At 39.7% G+C, this 21,794-nt stretch overlaps 2 protein-coding genes across 2 annotated transcripts; both read right to left on the minus strand.

Annotated features, from left to right (window-relative positions):
• Positions 1-3,778: 3,778 nt before the first annotated feature.
• LOC103403982 (5-amino-6-(5-phospho-D-ribitylamino)uracil phosphatase, chloroplastic-like) lies at positions 3,779-5,939 on the minus strand. Its single transcript, XM_008342834.4, has one exon. The coding sequence runs from the start codon at positions 5,056-5,058 to the stop codon at positions 3,922-3,924; it is 1,137 nt and encodes a 378-aa protein (XP_008341056.1). The 5' UTR covers positions 5,059-5,939; the 3' UTR covers positions 3,779-3,921.
• A 7,585-nt stretch (positions 5,940-13,524) lies between these two features.
• Positions 13,525-13,830, minus strand: LOC103404024 (polcalcin Jun o 2-like). The gene has a single exon (XM_008342882.1). The coding sequence runs from the start codon at positions 13,828-13,830 to the stop codon at positions 13,525-13,527; it is 306 nt and encodes a 101-aa protein (XP_008341104.1).
• Positions 13,831-21,794: the final 7,964 nt, after the last annotated feature.

Consider the following 21,794-nt stretch of genomic DNA (forward strand, 5'->3'; position numbering starts at 1 on the left):
TATGTATAGAGAGAGATAGAGAAAAGAGGGGAGAAGAAACTGTAGTTGAGTTTAGGAGTTTTCATTTCCGCATTTTTTAGAGATGGGTTTTGCAATGACTCTGCAGGTGTTTGGTTCTTGGGTTTCTGCAGATTCACGGTGGATATTGTGGTGAGGTTTCATGGTGGTGAGATGAAAAAAATGAAAAAGAACCAACATAGCTTTTCGTGTCGTTTCCCACAGACGGCGCCAAATGTTGATGCACAAAATCCGGAGGATCTTGGACCAACGTAAATCTGGCCGTGAATCACATAAACGCTCAAGAACACAAAGATGTATCGTGGTTCACCCCAATGTTTTGGCTACGTTCACACTGATGTTGATTATGTATGTATGTATGGATTACAATAGATCGGCAATGGAGCTCTCTGTGGATGCAGCCCTTGCCATTTTGCTCTCTGTTTGGCTGAGAGGTTATTGCCCTCTATACTGTGAGGGATGGATCTGAGACCCTTTATTTCTCTTTGGATATGAGGAGATCTTAATGAGGGTGAGGGAGAGTCCCTTTTATAGAATAAGGGCTCCTTCCCCTTTTACATTTGTCATAGGCTTAGGGACGAGGCCCAAAGACGAGGCCCAATATATGGTACCAACAAAAACAATCAGCACATTTGATCAAGGACCTAAGCCTCACGCGCCCACAAGGTAGGTGGGGGGGGGGGTTAAGCCAATGGATTTCCGATGCCTAAGTTAGTTTATCTGAAAAAGAGTAAGTGTTTAGGGCTTTTTAGGATTGTAAAAGTTCACCGAAATTTGGTAGAATATGAGGTATATATATAGGGGAGTGGCCGACCATGGTGTTAGGGTTTTACCCTACACATGGCGGCATCTTATTGGCCAAAGTTTATGGGGAAATATTCTCAAATATTAAATAGGAAATAATATCTAGAGATAATGAAGTAATTATCCCTTATTGATTTAAATAGGATTACTTACTTGAATAAAGTCAATCTTCAATTGAGAATGTATAAAGATAGGAGTTGGATAATTAATCCTCTATCTTTAATGCTTTGACTTTTCCTTGCCAATGACAAGTGAGTTGTGGGCAGTCGTATTCAACTGCAGGGACCTTCAAGGGTGTGAGCTGTGTGTGGGAGTATTTGAGGAGCTTGTCCATTCATTAAGGGCAATCTTGTATTTCTTGAGCAAAAATCCACATATGTCTCTAGAAATTTTGGAATTATTTTAGGCTCCACAATTCTCATCTTTGTTTGCGTGCAGTGTTTGAGTGATATAAACCCTCAAATATACAATTTTCTCTTTGATCGCATAAAGCTAGCCAAAGCATGAGTTGTAAAATGCAATCAGTTATCACTCGCGTCTATGTTCTTGAGCAATTCTGCAAAGCAATGGAGGTCTTCGTCTCTCTCCCTCCACAACATGAGTTCACAGTCTTTTATTTATTTTCTTAATTCCTCTCAGTTTTATATCTTTAAATTTTAATCTTTATTTATTTTTTTATTAGTTATAATCCATGTCATTTAATATTTAAAAGCCTCTATATCACACTACTTAATCAAGATCGTTGAATGTTATAAAATTTAATGGCTAATAAGAAGTTTAAAAATATTTGTCATAATATTTGTCGCTTGTTCTTAACGCATTAAATAAATAGAAAAAGATAAAACAATCATCAAACCTAATTATAGGTGGTCAATGTTTAAAAATTCTTCGACAAAAATTCAGAGAAAGATACGAAAATAGGGGATAAAGTCTAACTTCATCTTATATGGGAAAAACTCTTAAGTTTATGCTAAAATCTATTAATATTTTTGACACATCTATCAAATATCGGAAAAACTCTTATATTTCATCGAACTAATTTCCATCATTTCAATCAAAAGTAACCGATATCGATATTGATATTTGATATATCCGTCTATTTTTATAAATTTGCATATCGATATTTCTACCGAGACCAATATTTTAAATACTGCTTATAGTACATGAAAATGGTAAAGTTGATATAATTTCAAAACCTTGAGATGCAATATGAGAGAGAGCCAATTGAAAATCACCTAAAAAAATACTCTTTTTTTTGGTATTTATGCACAAAGCTAATATTTTAGGTGGTACCAGTATCTTATGTTCAACCTAGAGTAACAACACTAAACTGGGGGCATTCAAATCCCAAATCCCAACACCAGCGACTATGTACCTGACTCAAATTAGCAGAGGGCTCAAACTGTTCTATCCGAGTGTGAGTCTTTCTCCCAGTGTTGAGAGTTCTTCTCACTTTTAGTATGAGGCTTTTAATCTTGATAAAATTTGGTGGTGACAACCCTAGCTCCGGCCGGAGACGGTTGCCTTTCCCTCCTTTCTTTCTTCCTCTTCTTTTCCTGGTTTCTACTATTTTTTCCCCTAAATCTCTTTACCAATCTATACCGTTCCTTTGCTCCTGTGGATATCCCTTCTCCTAGCTCATCCCTTAGCCATGCATCATGTTGAGATCGTGTGTAGAGTTCTGGTGTTTACACCGGCTCGTGTGTTTCCAACACCACCACATTCTCTATGTTGTTTGCCTTTACGAGCAGTGTCACTCGTGGGTTTCCATGAGCTTAATTTTGATAGTTGGCTTTTCTCTTTTAGTTGCCGGCTATTCTGGTTTTACTGTGCTTGAGGAGCAGATTGGAGTGGGAAGATGCAATCGATGAGGCGATGCTTGACAGTGGAAGAGGAATTGGATGGATCATGTGGAACAGTGGAGGCAGAGAATACAGTAGAAGTTTCCAGATTCTGTTGTGTAGTTTTAGTCTTGGGCCTATCTGTTGATTGGCTCATTTTGTGTTTTATTTTGTTTTTGGCCCATCTTTTGTTTGTTTGTTTATATGTTTACTTTGAGCCTTTAATTAGCTTGTATATATGTTTTGGCTGGTTGGGAATAAAAAGAAGCGTTTACCAAAAAAATCCCAACACGGGCATCCAAATTATAATCCCCAAAGTTTGGCCCAGTCTATTCAATTTGCACCACGATCCACTCCATTTCTTTGAAGGCATCTACTTTCGTCTCTAACTAAATCTAAAAAAGGAAAACTAATGAAAATGACTTGAAAACTTTGAGTTTTAACGATAAAGACAAAATAAATGGTAAAATGAATAGTACTAGGATTGACTTTTTAGTGTAAAAATGTGATTTTTCGGTAAAATGAACAGTACCGGAAGCTTTTCGCTAAAGTTCCCATCTAAAAATGCATTCCATACAAAGTTCTCCTTGTTTCAAAGAAATGGTGCAAAGTTTTCATAAAGACACCATTGATTAGCTTTTAGGCACGGCCCCTTGGGCTCGTTTGGTTTTTCAGATTTGATTGAATAACTCGTTATATTCAAGGTACACTAAAGGAAGAATGAAATAAACTCACGCGACTGGAAGAAAGATAGAAGATGAGATGAGCTACACAGAAAGGAAGCTTGAATTATAGGGAGTTGTTCAATCAAATCCAATCCTAGGCAGCTTTGTACCTTCTAAAGATTGAGGGAGAAATAGATTTATGTCCTCACACTCTTTAACACTTTCCTCTAAAGGCTCGATTTTTTTTAAACTACATGCAAATCAAGTTCCCATTCATCTATTACAATCTAATTGTCTAAAAGATAAACAATTTCAATCACAAAAGCAAAACAAATTGTTGCAGAAGCATTGCCAAATACATATTACAAGTGTTAATCATATATATATATATATATATATATATATATATATATATAGTACAGCAAATACATACATTGATACATGATAACATTAAGGAAGGTAGTCCAATGCAAACTACCTGAAATCTTTTTCCCCTTTCACTTGTTTTCCCTTTTTTTCTTATACACAGCATCGTCGATATAAAACATCATCAATAATCAAATGACAAATAAACATATGTACATTTTACAGGGTTACCAGAAATTGTCATCGAATGCTACACTGGTTGATGGAGACGGATCCTCCTCTTCTTCCATTTCCAACTCTGGCTCTCCAGACCCGAATTCAGACTCAATATCTGCAAGATTCTTCAAATCAACAACAGATAGCTCGTCCAGGCGCCTAACCACCAAGTCTGCAGCCGCAAGCTCATATACAGGATGCTTACTGGCAACAGCCACACACTTCATCCGGGCATCGTGGGCAGCCTCAACTGTTTGATTTGAGTTCCCAAACACAATGCACCGCTCAGGTATGAACTTTAGAAGTTGTGCCGCGTACTCAAACATTTCTGGATCAGGTTTTCCCCTTTGAACATCTTCTGCAGCTACCATCACACTGAAATATTCTTCAATACCAATGGATCCCATTGCAGCCTCAAGAGTTTTTCGAGGGCGTGTAGAGACCAGTGCCATTGGTATCTTGTAATGCATCAAGACATTCACAAACTCTCTTGACCCGGCTCGGAATCGGTATATTCCACCCTGCAAAGCTTGGTAAATGTCTTCCTTTCGAGCAGCCATTCTTCTCAACTGTGCTGGGTCTCTCGACCAACAGAGAACCTCAGACATTGCCTGTTCATTCTTCATACCTTCAATTCTTCTAAGCATGAAAGCCGGGGGAGGAGATTTTCCTTCTTCTTGAGAAAGAACTAGCCAGGCTTGCTTCTCAAGATCAGTATTGTCTTCAATTAGAACTCCTTCCCACTCGAATATGGCAACTAGCCAACCACTCCCCATCCGCTCTTGCCGAAGCAAGGGATTGTGTAGTGAAGGGTTATCTGCTCTATTCTCCGGTGGCCACAACCCAGGTTTTCGATCTACACTGGCATCAGCAGGATAATTCCACTTCTGGGGAATTTTATCCTCCTTGAATGAATACGTCTCCTTCGCTAGTTCCATTGCAAGGGCCTTGATTGATGAATTCTTTGACTGATCCACTCTCAATCTAGGCAAATGAGGGGCCATAACAACCCTTCTACCAAGAATTTCTGCTAGAGGAAATCGACAGTTATCTGAAAATCTCCTCTTGCTGGAGAAATTCTTCAAGAAGGCTCCCGTGTACAGAGGTCGATGTCCAAGAAGAGATGTCGAAGCGACTGATTCAGCCATTATCAACACAGTGACAATACCTCAACCAAGCTAAACTTGTTTAACTTCACAGATTATCCTTATTCAACAAGCCTTTGAATTTTCAGCTGACTTCGACAGTCAAACCCGAAATCGAGCTAATTTACACCAATAAATCCTTTTCCAACAGAGGATTTAGAAATATAATCCAACCTCCCTCTGCAAATCCACTCAAATTTCAGTCTACCCTATACACATCTGGTTAAGGACCCCATAATTTTGCTAAAAACTGAGTCCTAATTATGCTTTACCAAACCTAACTATGTTGTCAAAGAACCATAAAAAAACAATCCCTTGAAGCAAAAACTAAGCATAACCCATCAGACCCATCAACCTAAATCCCCAAATTAACGACATCCACAGCTTAAAATTTATTAAAAATCCAACCCCCGAAAGTAAAAAAGCTGAAAACAACGGGGAAAAAAGGAGATTAAAAATATACAGAATATACACAGCAATTCAGCAAAAACCCCCCAAATTTCAGCCTCATAACCTCTAAAATTAATCAGATTTCACTCACAAACCAACCCAACTAGGCAAAAACTAGATACATGTATATACAAAGACACAGACTTTGGTATATCACAATTGGATTATTATGTGAAGATTATAGAATATTAAAAGTAAAACCTGGGGAATGACCAAAAGGGTTGGATGAAGGATTGGAGGGCCTGAAGATGCCACAGAGATGGAGAGAGAGAGAGAAATTGTTGGGAAAACGGATTGGATGAATCTCTCCCCTTATTGCCTTTCTTCTCGAGGAGGGTTTTCTGTGGCTTATAAATTGTGCTCGGAGAGAGCGGTGAAAAGCAACCGGCTTATGGACACGTGTCGGTGATTTGGTCGGTATACTTTTTCTTGGTCGGTATACTTTTTCTTTTCCGTAAGCGATATTGTGGCATGCGGAAGTTGAAGACATGAGCATGACTTTACACGTGCCGACACGTGCGGTGGTAAATTGGGAATCTGAATGATCCTTTTGGTAAGGAATTAATTTGACTTCTCATTCGTTGAGAAGTTTTTTTTTTCTCAATTTACTATGTGGTTAATTTATAAAGCTTCATGTTTATGATTCAGTTGAGATTGATCATATTATTACTTACTTCCTAAAAATTATTTTTCTAAAAAATCATTTAGATATTAGATCATTTAATCATTGAACTAATTTTTATAATAAATTTTATCACTAAAGAGATCATTATTGATAATAAAATATAGCTAAATTTAAGTGACTAGACTTATTTTAACAAACTAGACTATTGCTAATATTAGCTAATTTTGTTTTTGAACAAATGATATTATACTGGAGGAGGTGAGCTTAGCTTTAATATGAGTTAGTAATAATGTGGTTCAAATTTGTCTTTGACAAGAATCAAACATAAGACCTCTTACTTATAAGTAAAGATGAATATCACTAAACTATAGTATTAAGTGACGTATTAGCTCAACAAATTGAACTTATGTAAAGTTTTCTCTAGAATAATTTTCTATAGGTAATGTTAAGAACAGTAGATGATTTATTGTTCATGTATGTATGTAGACACTTTCCATAAGTAGGCAACAAGTCCTTTCTCATGAAGTGTGCCTCATTTTCCATATGTAGCCAACAAGTCATTTTCTCATTGCATAAAGGGTGACGTATATGCTTTTAATTGGACAAAGTCTTTCCTCACTAATTACCATAATTAGCGCTTCAATGTTGCTTGTATTGGACACTAAGACACATGAAATTATATATAACCAGTTCATCATTATAGAAGGCCTTGATTTGCACCAACTAATCATGCAGCGTGCAATATTATCAACCTAGGGCACCCAAATCATACAGTAGTGTGCTATTAGAGCAGTTCCACCGGAGGTGGAATAGCCCAGCACCCAGTCAAAAAACCAGGCTGGCACCCTGTCAATTCACTCCATCCCGTGAAATCGACTGGCACCCAGCCCAAGCCAGTCCACAGGCCGGCCTAAAATCGACAGACCTTGGGACTGGCCTATCTGACGTCAGCGTGGCGTCGAAGGAGAATCCGAGCACCGAGACAACGAGCGGTGAATCGCTCTGGAGCTCGTTCTGGAACTTGACCCAGAGCCGCCTTGGCCGAATCGGTGCGTCGAAGAGAACGAGTCGGTCGCTCGGCGGAGGACGGAGTAGGAGTACCGGTGGGGGGGCTTGGAGTTGGATTCCGGGGCAGTCCGTTTTTGGGTGATTTTTCGAAAGCAGACCAGGAGGAAGAGGAGGAGAGAGAAGGCGGTGGTGGTGGAGGCAGCGGCGATAGGGTGGGGGAAGCGGCTGCTGACACGGGGTTGAGGCTGAGGACTAGCTGCGGGCTATGGCGATGGGGAGTGAAGGAATTGGCGCATCGTGGGGACCAAAGACAGTCAGAGGAGTTGAAGGCGGAACAAGAAGAAAGTGTTTATAATAAAAAATAATAATATTTTAATAAAATTGACTAGGCTATTTTTTTTTTAGGGGTGGAGATGCATTGGTCTATTACTGTTCATTGGGGTCTATTACTGTTCATTTGAGTGGATAAATGCACTGGGTGCTGGCACAAAGTCCTTAGCGGTGGACTTGCTCTTAACTCACCTCTTTTATATTTTATACACACTTCTTAATTTTTGACTGTGATATCGAATGAATTGAAGATGATCAAATGACAGAAATTAACAAAAGTATGTGAGAGGTATAAAATGGTCTATGGATAGCATCACTCAAATTATATTGTATCTTTATCGCGAATAATATATGAAAATTATTTATCTTGCCAATTGTTTTACATTTGACGCTGGTGTATGTTACTTGAAAACATAACGATGTGAAATCATTTAACTATACAAACATCGTCATAATTAATTCTAATAGTTTCACCTTTTTTATCATAACCTAAAGATCATCTCTACACACATTTATTTAATTTCGAGCTTGTTTAGTCATCTATATGTGTCGAACAAATTAAGGGTTGTATAAGAACTAAGAAATTATATCTTTATTATTAACTTGTTTGATTCATATGAATGATTAAACAGTCTTTAAATCTATCTTTAAATCTATTCTCTTTAAAGGATGATAAAAGAAATTGAACATATCGAATTACAACTTATGTATGACAAATTATTTTACATCGTCATATAAAGATAATAACATGAGTCCTTACACGTAAGAAATCAAGTAGACTGGTGTTCCTAGAAAATGCATTCATTCAATGATAATGACTTTCTCACAAATGATCAGTTTTAAATATAAGTATTAGTCCTAGGCTTCATAGCCATCTATTTTTTATGGGGTGTGATATCCACACACTCTTTTTTACTTCTCCCACACCTTTTTGGTTTTCAGTCATCGGATCGGATGAATTGAAAAAAATCAACGGACGTAAATTAATAAGGAGTGTGTGAGAAGTAAAAAGAGGTGTGTGGATAGCACATCCCATTTTTATATGTAAAATGACTTTACCATCCCATCATCACCAATTGAATAATAAACAGAAAATTGTAAATAGGCTGCCATCCAAATCCAACATGGGAAGTGATCGACGGAAAGGAATGAGAAGGATTTGGGAGTGATAAAAACAATGGGAGCAGATTACTTCATTCTCACCATCAGATGGAGCAGTCAACAATACCTCTTATTGCTTCGTTCAACATTGAAATTCCACAAGGAACAACTACCCTCCCTCATATTAGTTGAATTTTTAAACAATTGTTTCACGATTTTTTCGTTGGCAAATAATTATTTTTGGTTTTGGAATAGTTTAATTTGGTCAGACCTTATCAAAGTTTTGTAAAAAATAGAGGCAAGGTTGAAGTTCAACTCTTTCGTGCAGGAGAGAACTAAAGTTAAGAAGCGTTAAATTGCGGGTTCTTATAAAGTCAAATTTTGGACGAGCTTAATTATTTTTAAGATAGATCCGTTTGATAACACATCAATTTTTAGTTTTTCATTTTTATAAAATTAAAAGTTGTATTGTTTTTTATTTTTTAAATGAAACGATAGTAGACTGAATGATTCCAAAAGTACTACAAGAAGTCAACTAAGATGTAACACCAATTCGAGCAAGCCGATGAATAACACCGTTGGTTTGGCGACGTGTATGGGTGAATGAAGCTTCAGTGATTAAAAAGAGAAGAGCCTTGATATCTTCAACAACCTGGCCAACAGGAGACAAGTTGGTGGAAGGATCTTTCAAGCCTCCACAATCTGAAGCGAGTCGAATTCAAATACAATGTTTTGACCCCCTAGACAACGCCCAAACCGGACCTTCTCTATTTGTCGTGCTGCTTGTAGCAGAGAGAATACATTAACAAAGTGACCACGTTTTGCAACCAAGAAACATCTCATTTCATCACGAACAATTCCCCCGAAGCCACCCAGATTATTGGCCATAATCCATGCTCCGTCAATGTTTATTTTCAGTTTGTCCGAGGGAGGGGCAAAGCCATTTTGGTGGAAAGGGAGGGTGTCGTGCTGTCTAAGAAATGGCAAAGGAGATATGGACAACGTCATGCCACCAATGGAGACTTCTAACCACAGTTACATCCAGGGCCTCACAGGTTTCGGTCCAAAGTTTCGAGTTTCAAGCTCCCTATATCGTTTAACAGATCATAAGAAAACATCGAAACTACTCGAGGGGAGGTTCTCAGCCGTATCATTGGCCCATGCTAGCGGGGAGGGAGAGGTGAGACCTTTCAGAGGGATGTCCAGGGGGAACGAGAGCCATGCACATTTAGCATATGGGCTTCCTTCAACAGATGCAACGTGGATTCGTTTGGGTGGTTGCACAAGACGCACTGCAAGTTGGAAGTGATGTACCTGTATCCAAGATTGGACCGAGTAGGGACATAATTGTTACAAGTTCTCCAAGCATAGGTTTTTACTTTGGGAGGGACATTAGCCTTCCATAATATGTCCCAAAATTTGCCGATAAGGTTGGGGATGGATGAGGAAAATGCCTCACCATTTGAAGGTTGAATCCTCTCGCATGCCAAATGGTAAGCACTACGGACAGAGAAAGTACCTTTCTTTTCAAAGTGCCACACCAACGAATGGGGGAAGGGGGAGTGATAGATCGAGTCGTATCCATTTCCATGACAGAGAAGATAGATTTTAAAAGATCAATTCTTCAAGATTTGGTGATGGGATCTATATGATCACTGACCGTAGCAGGATTACAACCTAAAGGCATAAGGGAGAAAGGACGAAATAGTGAGGGAGTAGGAATCCATGGATCGTTATTGATAATTGATTGCCCATTACCAACCTGCCAACATAGGCCTAATTCAATGATTCTCCGAGTAGCACAGATGCTGCAATAGGAGGTGTTCGGCCTAACCAGAGCCTCAAGAAAATACCTCTTAGGAAACTATTTAACCTTGAGGATTGTTGCCTATTGAATTTATAATATCGTAACCATCAAAGCTTGCATACTAAACTGGAGACAGAAACCCTAATCTATGCATGGGTAATAAATATACATGCACTAACCCTAATGACAGTAATGCTTGATAGTTAAACTAACCAGCATTCGACGCCATAGAGATCACTGCAGCAATATAATCTTCTTCTCTCTTGTGTAATCCATAGTATTACCAAACTCTCAATGGGACAAGTACATGTCAAGATCTGAAGTGGTAATGTTTTTCACACTGAGAGAAGGGACCATATCACTATATCCATATATATATGTTGTTGATGCACAAAACTGGAGGGGTCTTAGAACAACGTAAATCCGACCATGAATTTGTAAGAAAGTAAAGAACACAAGATGTATCATGGTTCATCCCAATGTTTGGGCTACGTCCACACTGATGTTGATATTGTTTCACTCTGAATGGTGAATATACAAGAAGGCTAAAGGCAGTGTGCTCTCTAGCCTATTTTCTCTCTTCCCATGGCCTCAACTTGACCTCCCTAATGAGGATAGTGAGGAGTCCTTTTATAGAATAAGGGCTCCTCACTTATTACATATTTGCCTCTTTATTCATTACATAATTACATTTGAGTCCTCCGAGTATTTATACGAGGTCTAAATACGGAGGCCCTAAGTATGGTACAAACAGGAGTCCCCCAAGTCTTCAGTCAAGAGAGTCTTTTGGCTGAAGACTTGAAATTCAGTCCATTTGTGGGCCGAAGTAACTAGATGTCTTTTAGAACTGATACTCGATATGAGGCGGTGCTCAATCTGAAATGATGCTCAGCTAGAAGTAGTACATGTTGCGAGGTTGCTTGGCTTGTGCTTATGTTGCTTTGGTTGGCTCGGCTTGTGGCGTTGAAGGTGAGGGAATCTGTTTTATAGAATAAGGGCTCGCTCCTCAATACATAAATGATAGGCTAGAGTTGATGCTCACGGCGAGGTGATTGCTTAGCAGGCGGCGATGCTCTCTAATGAAGGTGAGGGAGTCCCTTTTATAGAATAAGGGCTCGCTCCTCAATACATAAGTGATGGGTTAGGAGTGATGCTCGCGGCAAGGCGGTTGCTCAGCTGGCGGCGATGCTCTCTAATGAAGGTGAGAGAGTCTTTTATAAAATAAGGGTTTGCTCCTCAATACATGAATAATGGGTGCTCTCTAATGAAAGTGAGGGAGTCCCTTTTATATAATAAGGGTTCGCTCCTCAGTACATAAATAATGGGCTAAAGTCCCCCAAGTATTTTTCATGAGGCTCAGTTGTGGAAGCCCAATATATGGTACATAGTGTAGTCCCCCAAGTCTTCAGTCAATAAAGGTTGTTGGCTGGGGACTTCAAATTCAATCCATGTATGGGTCGAAGTGGCGATTATTCGGAGGTGGTCTTTGTAGACCATGCATTGAAGCTTTGTAGGTGAAACTTTGAAAGTGAAGCTTTGAAGCTGAAGCTTTTGTAAATGAAGCTTTTGAAGATGGAGCTCTCGAAGCTGAAACTCTATGAATGAAGCTTTCGAAGCTGATTGACAGGAGTGATGTTCATGAATGTTTATGTTGATTGAGTGATGCTCATGGATGTTGACATGAGTGATGCTCATGAATGTTAACATGAGTGATGGTCATGAATGTTTATGTATGATTGACATGAGTGATACTCATGTATAATTTTGGAGTACTGGATGTACTTTTGATCACCTAGTTGGTGATAATAGTGGCAGGCTGCCGAATAATTTTGGAGTACTGTACTTTTGATCACCTGGTTGGTGATAATAGCGGCAGGCTGCCGAATAATTTTGGAGTACTAGACGTACTTTTGATCACCTGATTGGTGATAATAGCGGCAGGCTGCCGAATAATTTTGGAGTACTGGGCTTACTTTTGATCACCTGGTTGATGATAATATCGGTAAGGTGCCGAATAATTTTGAAGTACTGGACGTACTTTTGATCACCTAGTTGGTGATAATAGCGGCAGACTGTTGAATAATTTTGGAGTATTAGACGTACTTTTTTTTTTTGGCATGCTGCGTTATTTCTTTATTTATAATTATCCTCTGATGAAGTTATACAGATGTCTACAAAGGATAAGAAAAGTAAATCACATCATTTAAAGTAAGGATCTTTCTCCTAGGTTTTCCCATAGCTTTCTAAGAGAATGGGCAGGGAACATGCATTCCCTTTCATGATGAAAGTTTCATTGTTGGTGGGCATTTTCTTTGGTGGTCGACAAAATGTTGATGCATTGATAATAAAGATAATAAAGTTATATTCTTCCAGTGGTTGACACCCTTTTTTGTTTGTGGCTTTTCACGTGTTAGAGCATAATTTCCCACTTCCATTGTCAATGACTACAGTTGGGCGAGAGGCCGGGTCCATGAGAGAAAGCTTGCAACTTGAATTGTCTTTAATCATTACGGAGGTGGATACACTAAATTGTCGATGACTGCAATTGTTTTGGAACAGGTCCGTTTAGCAAATTGTTGGATACACTGAATTGGTCGAGATTGTACACAAACTCCGGGATTTCGCCGAAGAAAAAATTACCCTGCAAGTAAAGGTTACGAAGAGTAACGTAGGCCCCATGTTTGTAATTGCATAAGGAATGAAAAAGTGGGTAATTTTCCTGTGACCTTTCTCTATCAGTGCATGAACACCATCAGAAACGACAGTAAGACCACATATTCCAGATCCAACAAGCATGCCAGTCCGCAGTTGATCAAGCTTTGAGCGCTGATCGGCGCCAAGATCAGCATCCACTAGAGCTTTCTTCCCAGCAACAATCGAGTACCGAGGGCAATTGTTGAGCCGTCGATCGTTCTTCCCATCAATGTATCCCTTCGATGAGAACCTACAGATTTGGACCCCCGAATTGGGTCGGAAACTTGGACGCATCAAACCGATCAATTGGACCTACACCGCTATCTCCGGCAAGGAGCTTGTCGTAATAAGTGTTGACGGCGGAGTCGACCTCTTTGGTGTTGAGCTCAACGAACTCTTTGAAGTTGATGAAGCCGTCTCCGTCGGAATCGACCTCGGAGATCATGTTGTTGAGCTACTCGTCGGAGGACGGCTGCCCCAGGCTGCTCATGATGGCTCCGAGCTCGGAAGACGAGATCTTTTTGTTGCCATTGACGTCGAATTTCTTGAAAACTTGGTCGAGCTCGATGATATGGGTTCGCGAGTAGGCTGAAACGATGACGGAGGCAGCGAGGTGGGCAGCGGAGGCGGCGGGGTGGGTAGCAACGACATCGGCGTGGGCAGCGGCGACGTCGGCGTGGGCAGCAGGGACGTCAGCGTGGGCAGCGGCGACGTCGGGACTGGATTTCTTATTCCTGGAGAAGAGGGATTTGAAACCCATATGGATTGGAAAAAACGACCAGAAACCGAAACTAATGGAAGGAAACAAAATTCGAGATTCAAATTTGGGGTTGCTGAATTCGAAAATTGGGGAATTTGGGATTTGATTTTTGTTTTTGGGATTTTATATGAAATTGGAGTGAGAAAACGTGTAAGGAGAGAAAAGATGAGAGAGAGTTTGGTTAAGGAGATGGTGTGGGAAACAAAACGGAATCCAACTGAATCTCTCTCTCTCTGTCACGCCTCTTTGTTTTCTGTTGAGTTTTACTCTGATGAATCCTTGCTAATTTTGGAAGACAAAAAGAGGGGGAGGGAGGGGAGAGAGAGATAAGTGTTTAATGGATGAGTTTAGGAGCTTAGTGAATGTTTTTCTGGAAAAGCCCAGTGAGGTTTTTGGGTTTTTTGCAGATTCATGGCGGATGTGAAAAAATGAAAGAGAATCGACATAGCTTTTCATGTCGTTTCCCACAGACGACGTCAAATGTTGATGCACAAAACCAGAGGGGTCTTGGAACAATGTAAATCCGCGTGCTGTTGGTACCACACATATTGGGCCTCAACATTTGGGCATCATTACCCAACCCATAATTATGTAAAATGAGGAGCCTCTTATTCTATAAAAGGGGACTCCTCCCTCTTCACAAATCGGACTCTGTGAATCCAACAGAGGATAACACCCTCACAAACACAACAACACTCTCTTCCTCAAGGGGACTCCTCTTGAGCTTGTAATTCATACATACAGTTACAGAGAAATACAATCAACATCAGTGTGGACGTAGCCTAAACATTGGGGTGAACCACGATACATCTTGTGTTCTTTACATTCTTGCAGATTCACGGTCGGATTTATGTTGTTCCAAGACCCCTCCGATTTTGTGCATCAACATTTGACGCCGTCTGTAGGAAAAGACACGAAAAGCTATGTCGGTTCTCTTTCATTTTTTCACCTCCACCGTGAATCTGCAAAATCACAAAAACCCCAGAAACGAGTCCCATCTTTCTCTCTCCTCTTAAATCTAATAGTCCACCACTAGCAGAAACGGATGAGGCTCAGTCTGTCCATTTTATTACTCTTTCTCTCTCTGAAAGAATCAAGCAAGCTTCCTTTTTGCTCCCGCAGTTACTCTCCCCATAAGCATCAACTGATAAGCTGTGAGATGTGTGTTTTCTACAACGCCTCTTCTTTTCTGTTGCCAAACCAAAGATTGTGATTCACCCAGATCAGGCAAGATGGTTTTATCGACCTTTCACTAACCCACACAGAAGACACTAAATCGATTTCCTCTCTTTCTCTCTTCGATTCTCAGAAGAAAATAAAAAGCTTTAGTCTTTCTTTCTCTAGAAAACAATAGGACACAACCAGTACTTGTTTTCTTTCACTACTTTCAGTCTTTCAGGGAAGCTAGTGCGGATTGAGCATGCTTTGACGACAGTCGGGTTTGGCCAAACCTTTTTGGGGATCAAAGAACACAAAACCTTCGCAGATCTCTCTCTCTCATCAGCCACTCTACACTGAAAATCCAAAACTCGTAGAAAATCTCTTAAATTCCATTAATCGGTAATGGAAGATTTGCGGGAAATACTGCTGAAGTCGTTGGAGAGCTTCGACGTATGTGTCCCGGACGACGTGTCATTTGTTAAGGACCTGATGCCGGCGACCTCGGTCTCGATCTGCGGCCAGTCTCTCAATCTCATCGACAGAACGACGCCGTTTCCCACTTTCCTCCCCGACTCCTCAGTCGTCGACCAGTTTAAGCTCTGTACGGACATTGCCTCTGGGATCAAGAGCCTCGGTTACCTTGCCGACCTCAGCTTCCATCAAAGGGCTTATGCAAGTTGATAAGGTTCTTGGTGGAGAGGCTTTCAAATTCTTCTGAAGTTGGCAGAAAAGCTGGTTCAGAGGGTGTCAATGATGAAAGAAAAGAAAAGAAGGTAGCTCTGGAAGTAATTTGGAGGACAAAAACAAAATGGTGATAAGGAACCAGATCTTAGTGGTGACAAAGTTCGAGTCAAATTGGACTAACTCACATTGAAGGGTGAAGTGCCTGAAATCAGTATTAATGATGTGTGCACCTCTAGCACTAGAGGATTCAACAAGGACAGACAATAGAGAGGGAAGAAATAGAAGAAATAGAAGAAATAGAAGAAGTAAAAAGCTGAAAGGGTTTCTCACTCCCTACCCTTTAATCAAAACTTTCACAGAGAGAAGAGAGAGAGAGAGGGGTACAAGGCGAAGGTGGTACACGAAGCATTATAGTGACCATGTCCTTGGGTTATGCAGAGAAGCTTTCCTACATAGAAGATGTGGGCCAAGTCGGAATGACTGAACATTTCGACACGCCTCAAGTTTTGCAAGAAAAAATTGAGTAGCTTGCTATGTTGATACAAAAGAGTAAGCATCTAGTAGTGTTTACAGGTGCAGGAATCTCGACTTCTTGTGGTATGCTCGACTTTCGAGGTCTAAGGGGAATTTGGACTCTGTAGGTGAGAATAAAAAAACCTCATACCAAATGCATAGAGTTGAATTTTTTTTCTTTGTGATTTGTCAACAAGGAAACCAAAAAGAGCTCCCGGTCGGTGTCTGGGTCTGATGTGCCCAGGAAAAAGCCTAGTAAAGGTCCAAACGCGGTGTTGATGGCTCACGAGGCATTCTATATGAGGAACAAGATGGTGGTGAAGGACGGGTACAATAAGCGGCGGTCGTTCGATCTTCTTCCACTTTTTTTGCGTAAAGGGTGTGGTTCGAAAAGCACAGCCCCTTCTTATTCCCTCCAACTTCCTCCATTTCCAGATCCGTGCTTCAGAGAGAATTGAGACTTTCCTATTCACATCTGAATCCGTGAACGAGGGTCACTTCGACAAGCTGTGCGATCAGATCTCTGATGCAGTGCTAGATGCCACTATTTTGGGTTTAGGAAAAGAAAGGAGCAAGAAAGTAAAAGTAATGCTTGATAGTGGGGCAAACACAGAAATGTGTTCTGGATCTCACAGAAGAGGGCGGTTGTCGACCACCCATATGCAAAAGCAAAGAATAAAGGGAAGTTTTGCTCTGCGAGAGCACATGGGAAACAAAAGCAAAAGTAGAAAAAAAAAAAGAAAAAATAAAGAGGAAGGAATTATACTTGGTCTGCCATCTGCTAAAAGGAAGAAAATAAAGAGGAAGGAATTGTAACTGGTGGTGGTGCGGCCCCTTTTATCTTGTAATCATAAATAAAGAGAGAAGGCAGCACGCCAAAAAAAAAAAGGGCAAGCCCTATATAATAGGTTGGAATGTTATATGGAGGGTGAAGGCCCATATGCCCAAAAGAGCCAAGCCATATGGCTTCAAACTCCAAACCCCATCCTCCACTTAAAGTTCACCCTCTATTATCACCAACCAAGTGATCAAAAGTACGCTCAGTACTCCAAAATTATTCGGCAGCCTGCCGCTATTATCACCCACTAGGTGATCAAAAGTACGTCCAGTACTTCAAAATTATTCGGCAGCCTGCCACTATTATCACCAACCAGGTGATCAAAAGTACGTCCAGTACTCCAAAATTATTCGGTAGCCTACCACTATTATCACCAACTAGGTGATCAAAAGTACGTCCAGTACTCCAAAATTATTCGGCAGCCTGCCGCTATTATCACCAACTTGGTGATCATAAGTACGTCCAGTACTCCAAAAATTATACATGAGCATCACTCATGTCAATCATACATAAACATTCATGAGCATCACTCATGTCAACATTCATGAGCATTGCTCATGTTAACATTCATGTCAACATCCATGAGCATCACTCATGTCAATCAACATAAACATTCATGAGCATCACTCATGTTAATCATCTTCAAAAGCTTCATTTACAAAAGCTACAGCTTCAAAGCTTCACTTTCAAAGCTTCACTTACAAAGCTTCAGTGCATGGTATACAAAAACCGCCTCCGAACAACCGCCACTTCGGCCCATACATGGTTGAATTTGAAGTCTCCAGCCAATAGACTCTATTGACTAAAGACTTGGGGGACTACACTATGTACCACACACTAACTGGGCCTCATGAAAAATACTTGGTGGATCTAGCCCATCACTGATATATTGAGGAGCGAGCCCTTACTCTATAAAATGGACTTTCTCACCATCATTAGAGAGCATCGCCGCTGCTAAGTAACCGCCTCACCGCAAGCATCAACTCTAGCCCATCACTTATGTATTGAGGAGCGAGCCTTTATTTTATAAAATGGACTCCCTCACTTTCATTAGAGAGCACCCATTATTCATGTATTGAGGAGCGAACCCTTATTCTATAAAAGGGACTCCCTCACCATCATTAGATAGCATCGCCGCCTGCTGAGCAACCGCCTCGCCGCGAGCATCAACTCTAGCCCATCACTTATGTATTGAGGAACGAGCCCTTATTCTATAAAAGGGACTCATTCACCATCATTAGAGAGCATCGCCGCCTGCTGAGCAACCGCCTCGCCATGAGCATCAACTCTAGCCCATCATTTATGTATTGAGGAGCGAACCCTTATTCTATAAAAGGGACTCCCTCACCTTCAATGCCGCAAGCCGAGCCAACCAAGGCAACATAAGCCACAAGCCAAGCATCCTTGCAACATGTGCTACTTCTAGTTGAGCATCATTTCATATTGAGCACCATCTCATATCGAGTATCAGTTCTAGACGACATCTAGTTACTTCGGCACACACATGGACTGAATTTCAAGTCTCCAGCCAAAAGACTCTTTTGACTAAAGACTTAGGGACTATTGTTGGTACCACACATATTGGGCCTCATACATTGACACATTAGGCCTTAACATTTGGGCATCATTACCCAGCCCATAATTATGTAAAAGGAGGAGCCCCTTTATTCTATAAAAGGGGACTCATCCTCTCTCACAAATCGAACTCTGTGAACCTAACAGAGGGCAACACCCTCATAAACACAACAACACTCTCTTCCTCAATGGGACTCCCCTTGAGCTTGTAATCCATACATACAGTTACAGAGAAATACCATCAACATCAGTGTGGACGTAGCCCAAATATTGGGGTGAACCACGATACATCTTTTGTTCTTTACATTCTTGCAAATTCACAGTCGGATTTACGTTGTTCCAAGACCTCTCCGGTTTTGTGCATCAACATCTATATATGTGTGTATATATATATATATATATATATATATATATATATATATATACATATATACTTGTAGTAGTTCCTTCCTCCCATCAAGAAAAGAGTTAGCAACAGTTACAACTTCAATGTAACTGTCCAATTCAAATTAGTTTGAATCTCATTAGGTTTTGCTCCAACAATTTAAGTTTGGAAACTGCATTAGTGCATCAGTTAGGCTATACTCGACATATAACTCACTTAGCTTATAACTTTACACTTGTTATATGTTTAATGAAACTCACATCAAGTTTCTTACATTCTCCCACATGAGTGAGATCAAACATTAAGCCAATATTGTAATATCATAAGTAAGTATGATCATGGAGTTATAATTTGTAGAGCCTGTACTTAGTAATTACTAGTTCAGTGTAGCAGATGAATCTTGGAAACTTGATATCAGTATTTGCATCAATTCACAAAGACCACTATCACACTGCATTAAAGTGTAAGTATAAACATCAGGCAAACATTACATTAATAAGAGAATCATAATGTACGCTTTATTCTCTCCCACATTTCTTTGGTCCTAAGATACATCAATTAAGGTATCTCTTTTAGCATATTATCCTTGCAAGAATTAACATTCAAATAGTGAGATTCTTTAAACATATATATTGTACTTACATAATGAACAAAATGATTAGTCCAGTACATTCACACTATTACTTGAAATAGCAAGGATTGCAAGCATAATATCCTTACTCCCACATTCAAAACTCATCTATTGAACTCTGTAGACCCATGCTTGTTGAAACTTGTAACATGTATGGCTTTGGTTAGTGGATCAGCCACCATATCATGGGTGCTGATATGCTCAATTTCAATAATGCCTTCTCTCACTTGATCTTGAACTTTCAAATACTTTATGTCCATTAGTCTCGATGCTTCAGACCTTTTATTGTTCTTGGCAAAGAACATTGTTGAAGTATTATCACTCCTTTTATTTTAACATCCATTTGGTGGAGTTCCAAATTAAACTGTGATGTCAAAGCCATGATTACACGAAATGAATCCTTGGTTGAAACTGGAGAAAAGGTTTATGAATAATCCACTCCTTCTATTTAAGTGAACCCTTTTACCACTAATCTGGCTTTGTACTTGCCCACTTTACCCTCAGAATTTCTTTTAGTTTTAAAAATCCACTTGCAACCAATGGCTTTTGACTGTGGTGTACTCTCCACCAAAGTCCAAACATGGTTACTTGCCATGGAAGCCAATTCATCATCCATTGCAGTTTGTCATTGTTAAGCATAAGGACCTAACTTAGCTTATTGGTATGTTACTAGATCATCCACATCACTAACATCATAATCAATCTCTTCTAAATACACCATGTAATCATCTGAAATGGCTGATTTCCTTGCTCTTGAAGACTTTCTTGTAAGGAGTAATGGATGATCAATGTTAACTGACAATGTAGGCTGAGAACTACTTGGAATTGCACTATTGGAAGGTTGATCATGACTTTTAGATGTTGGTGTTAAGATTGTAGTCTCAGAGAGTTGAGGAATCTCAAAAACTGATGGAAGTGAGGCAGCAGTTGGCGAAGATAAATTTAAATCATTAGTGAGTGACATTGGCATAGGTAATGAAGAGGTATTCATGGCACTTGGAACTGAGGAAGAACATGGTTCATCTCGAGCAACTTCTTCAAAAACAAAAGAAGAAGGAGCACCAACTCCATTGTGTTGAATATCTTCAATGAACTTTGCATTGTGATTATCCATGATTCTGGTATGAGCATTAGGACAATAGAACTGATAACCCTTTGATTTTTCTGCATAACCAACAAAGTAGCAAGAAGTGGCCTTTAAATCCAATTTTCTTTCATTTGGATTGTACAATCTAGCTTCACATTTACACCCCCATGCATGAAAGTGTGAGAAACTAGGCTTTCTTTCTGTCCAAGCTTCAAATGGAGTGATTGGGACATCTTTAGTAGGCACTCGATTAAGTATATAATTAGCTATCTTGATTGCTTCACCCCATAAGAATTCAAGTAATTTGGCAAATGAATACATGTTTCTTACCATGTCTTTGAGTGTACGATTTCATCTCTCAGCTACTCCATTCTATGATGGTGTACATGGGGTAGTATATTGAGCCACTATGCCCTCTTGTTGCAGATATAATGCAAATGGTCCTTTAATTTGTCCTTGTTCTGTGTATCTCCCAAAAAACTCACCTCCATGATTAGATTTTAAAACAATTTAGAGTTTGAGACTTGTCCGAGATAAAAAACAAATAAGTATATCTTGAAAAATCATCAATAAAAAGAATAAAGTATGAGTTTCCACATATTGTTTTTGTTGGAAAGGGATCACACACATATTGTATTTGTGAATGATCTCTAAAAGATCATTGCTCATTTTTGCTTTTCATTTGTTGGTTAAATTTGTGGTTTAACCTTTGAAGCAATCTATGCAATTCTCAATGTCAGTAATATCAACATTTGGTAGTGCACTATCCTTTATTAGTCTCAGCATTCTAGCTTTGGAGATATGCCCTAACCTTCGATGCCAAAGCATTGAAGATGGACAGCTCTGAGGGTTGAATGGCTTGGTCCCCTTATAATTATCATTTTTGTTGCTCATGGTCTGCTTTCCTTTCCCTTTTGCAGTCTCCATAAGGTTGACTAGTTCCATTTTCTTTGCTTTGGACCTCTTTAGTCTGTCTTCCTCTTAACAACATATAGCAATCAATTTATTAATACTCCAAATTTCTTTTTGAGTGTGTAGTTGACCTTTATTTGATCATACTCACTAGACAAATACTATAAAGCCATATGCA

Source organism: Malus domestica, chromosome 06, assembly GCF_042453785.1.
Source record: "Malus domestica chromosome 06, GDT2T_hap1".
In the NCBI taxonomy this organism is placed as follows: domain Eukaryota; kingdom Viridiplantae; phylum Streptophyta; class Magnoliopsida; order Rosales; family Rosaceae; genus Malus; species Malus domestica.

What these genes read in the sequence shown, in the direction of transcription:
- LOC103403982 (XM_008342834.4), bottom strand. Translation starts at nt 5,058, where the DNA reads ATGGCTGAATCAGTCGCTTCGACATCTCTTCTTGGACATCGACCTCTG.
- LOC103404024 (XM_008342882.1), bottom strand. Translation starts at nt 13,830, where the DNA reads ATGGGTTTCAAATCCCTCTTCTCCAGGAATAAGAAATCCAGTCCCGAC.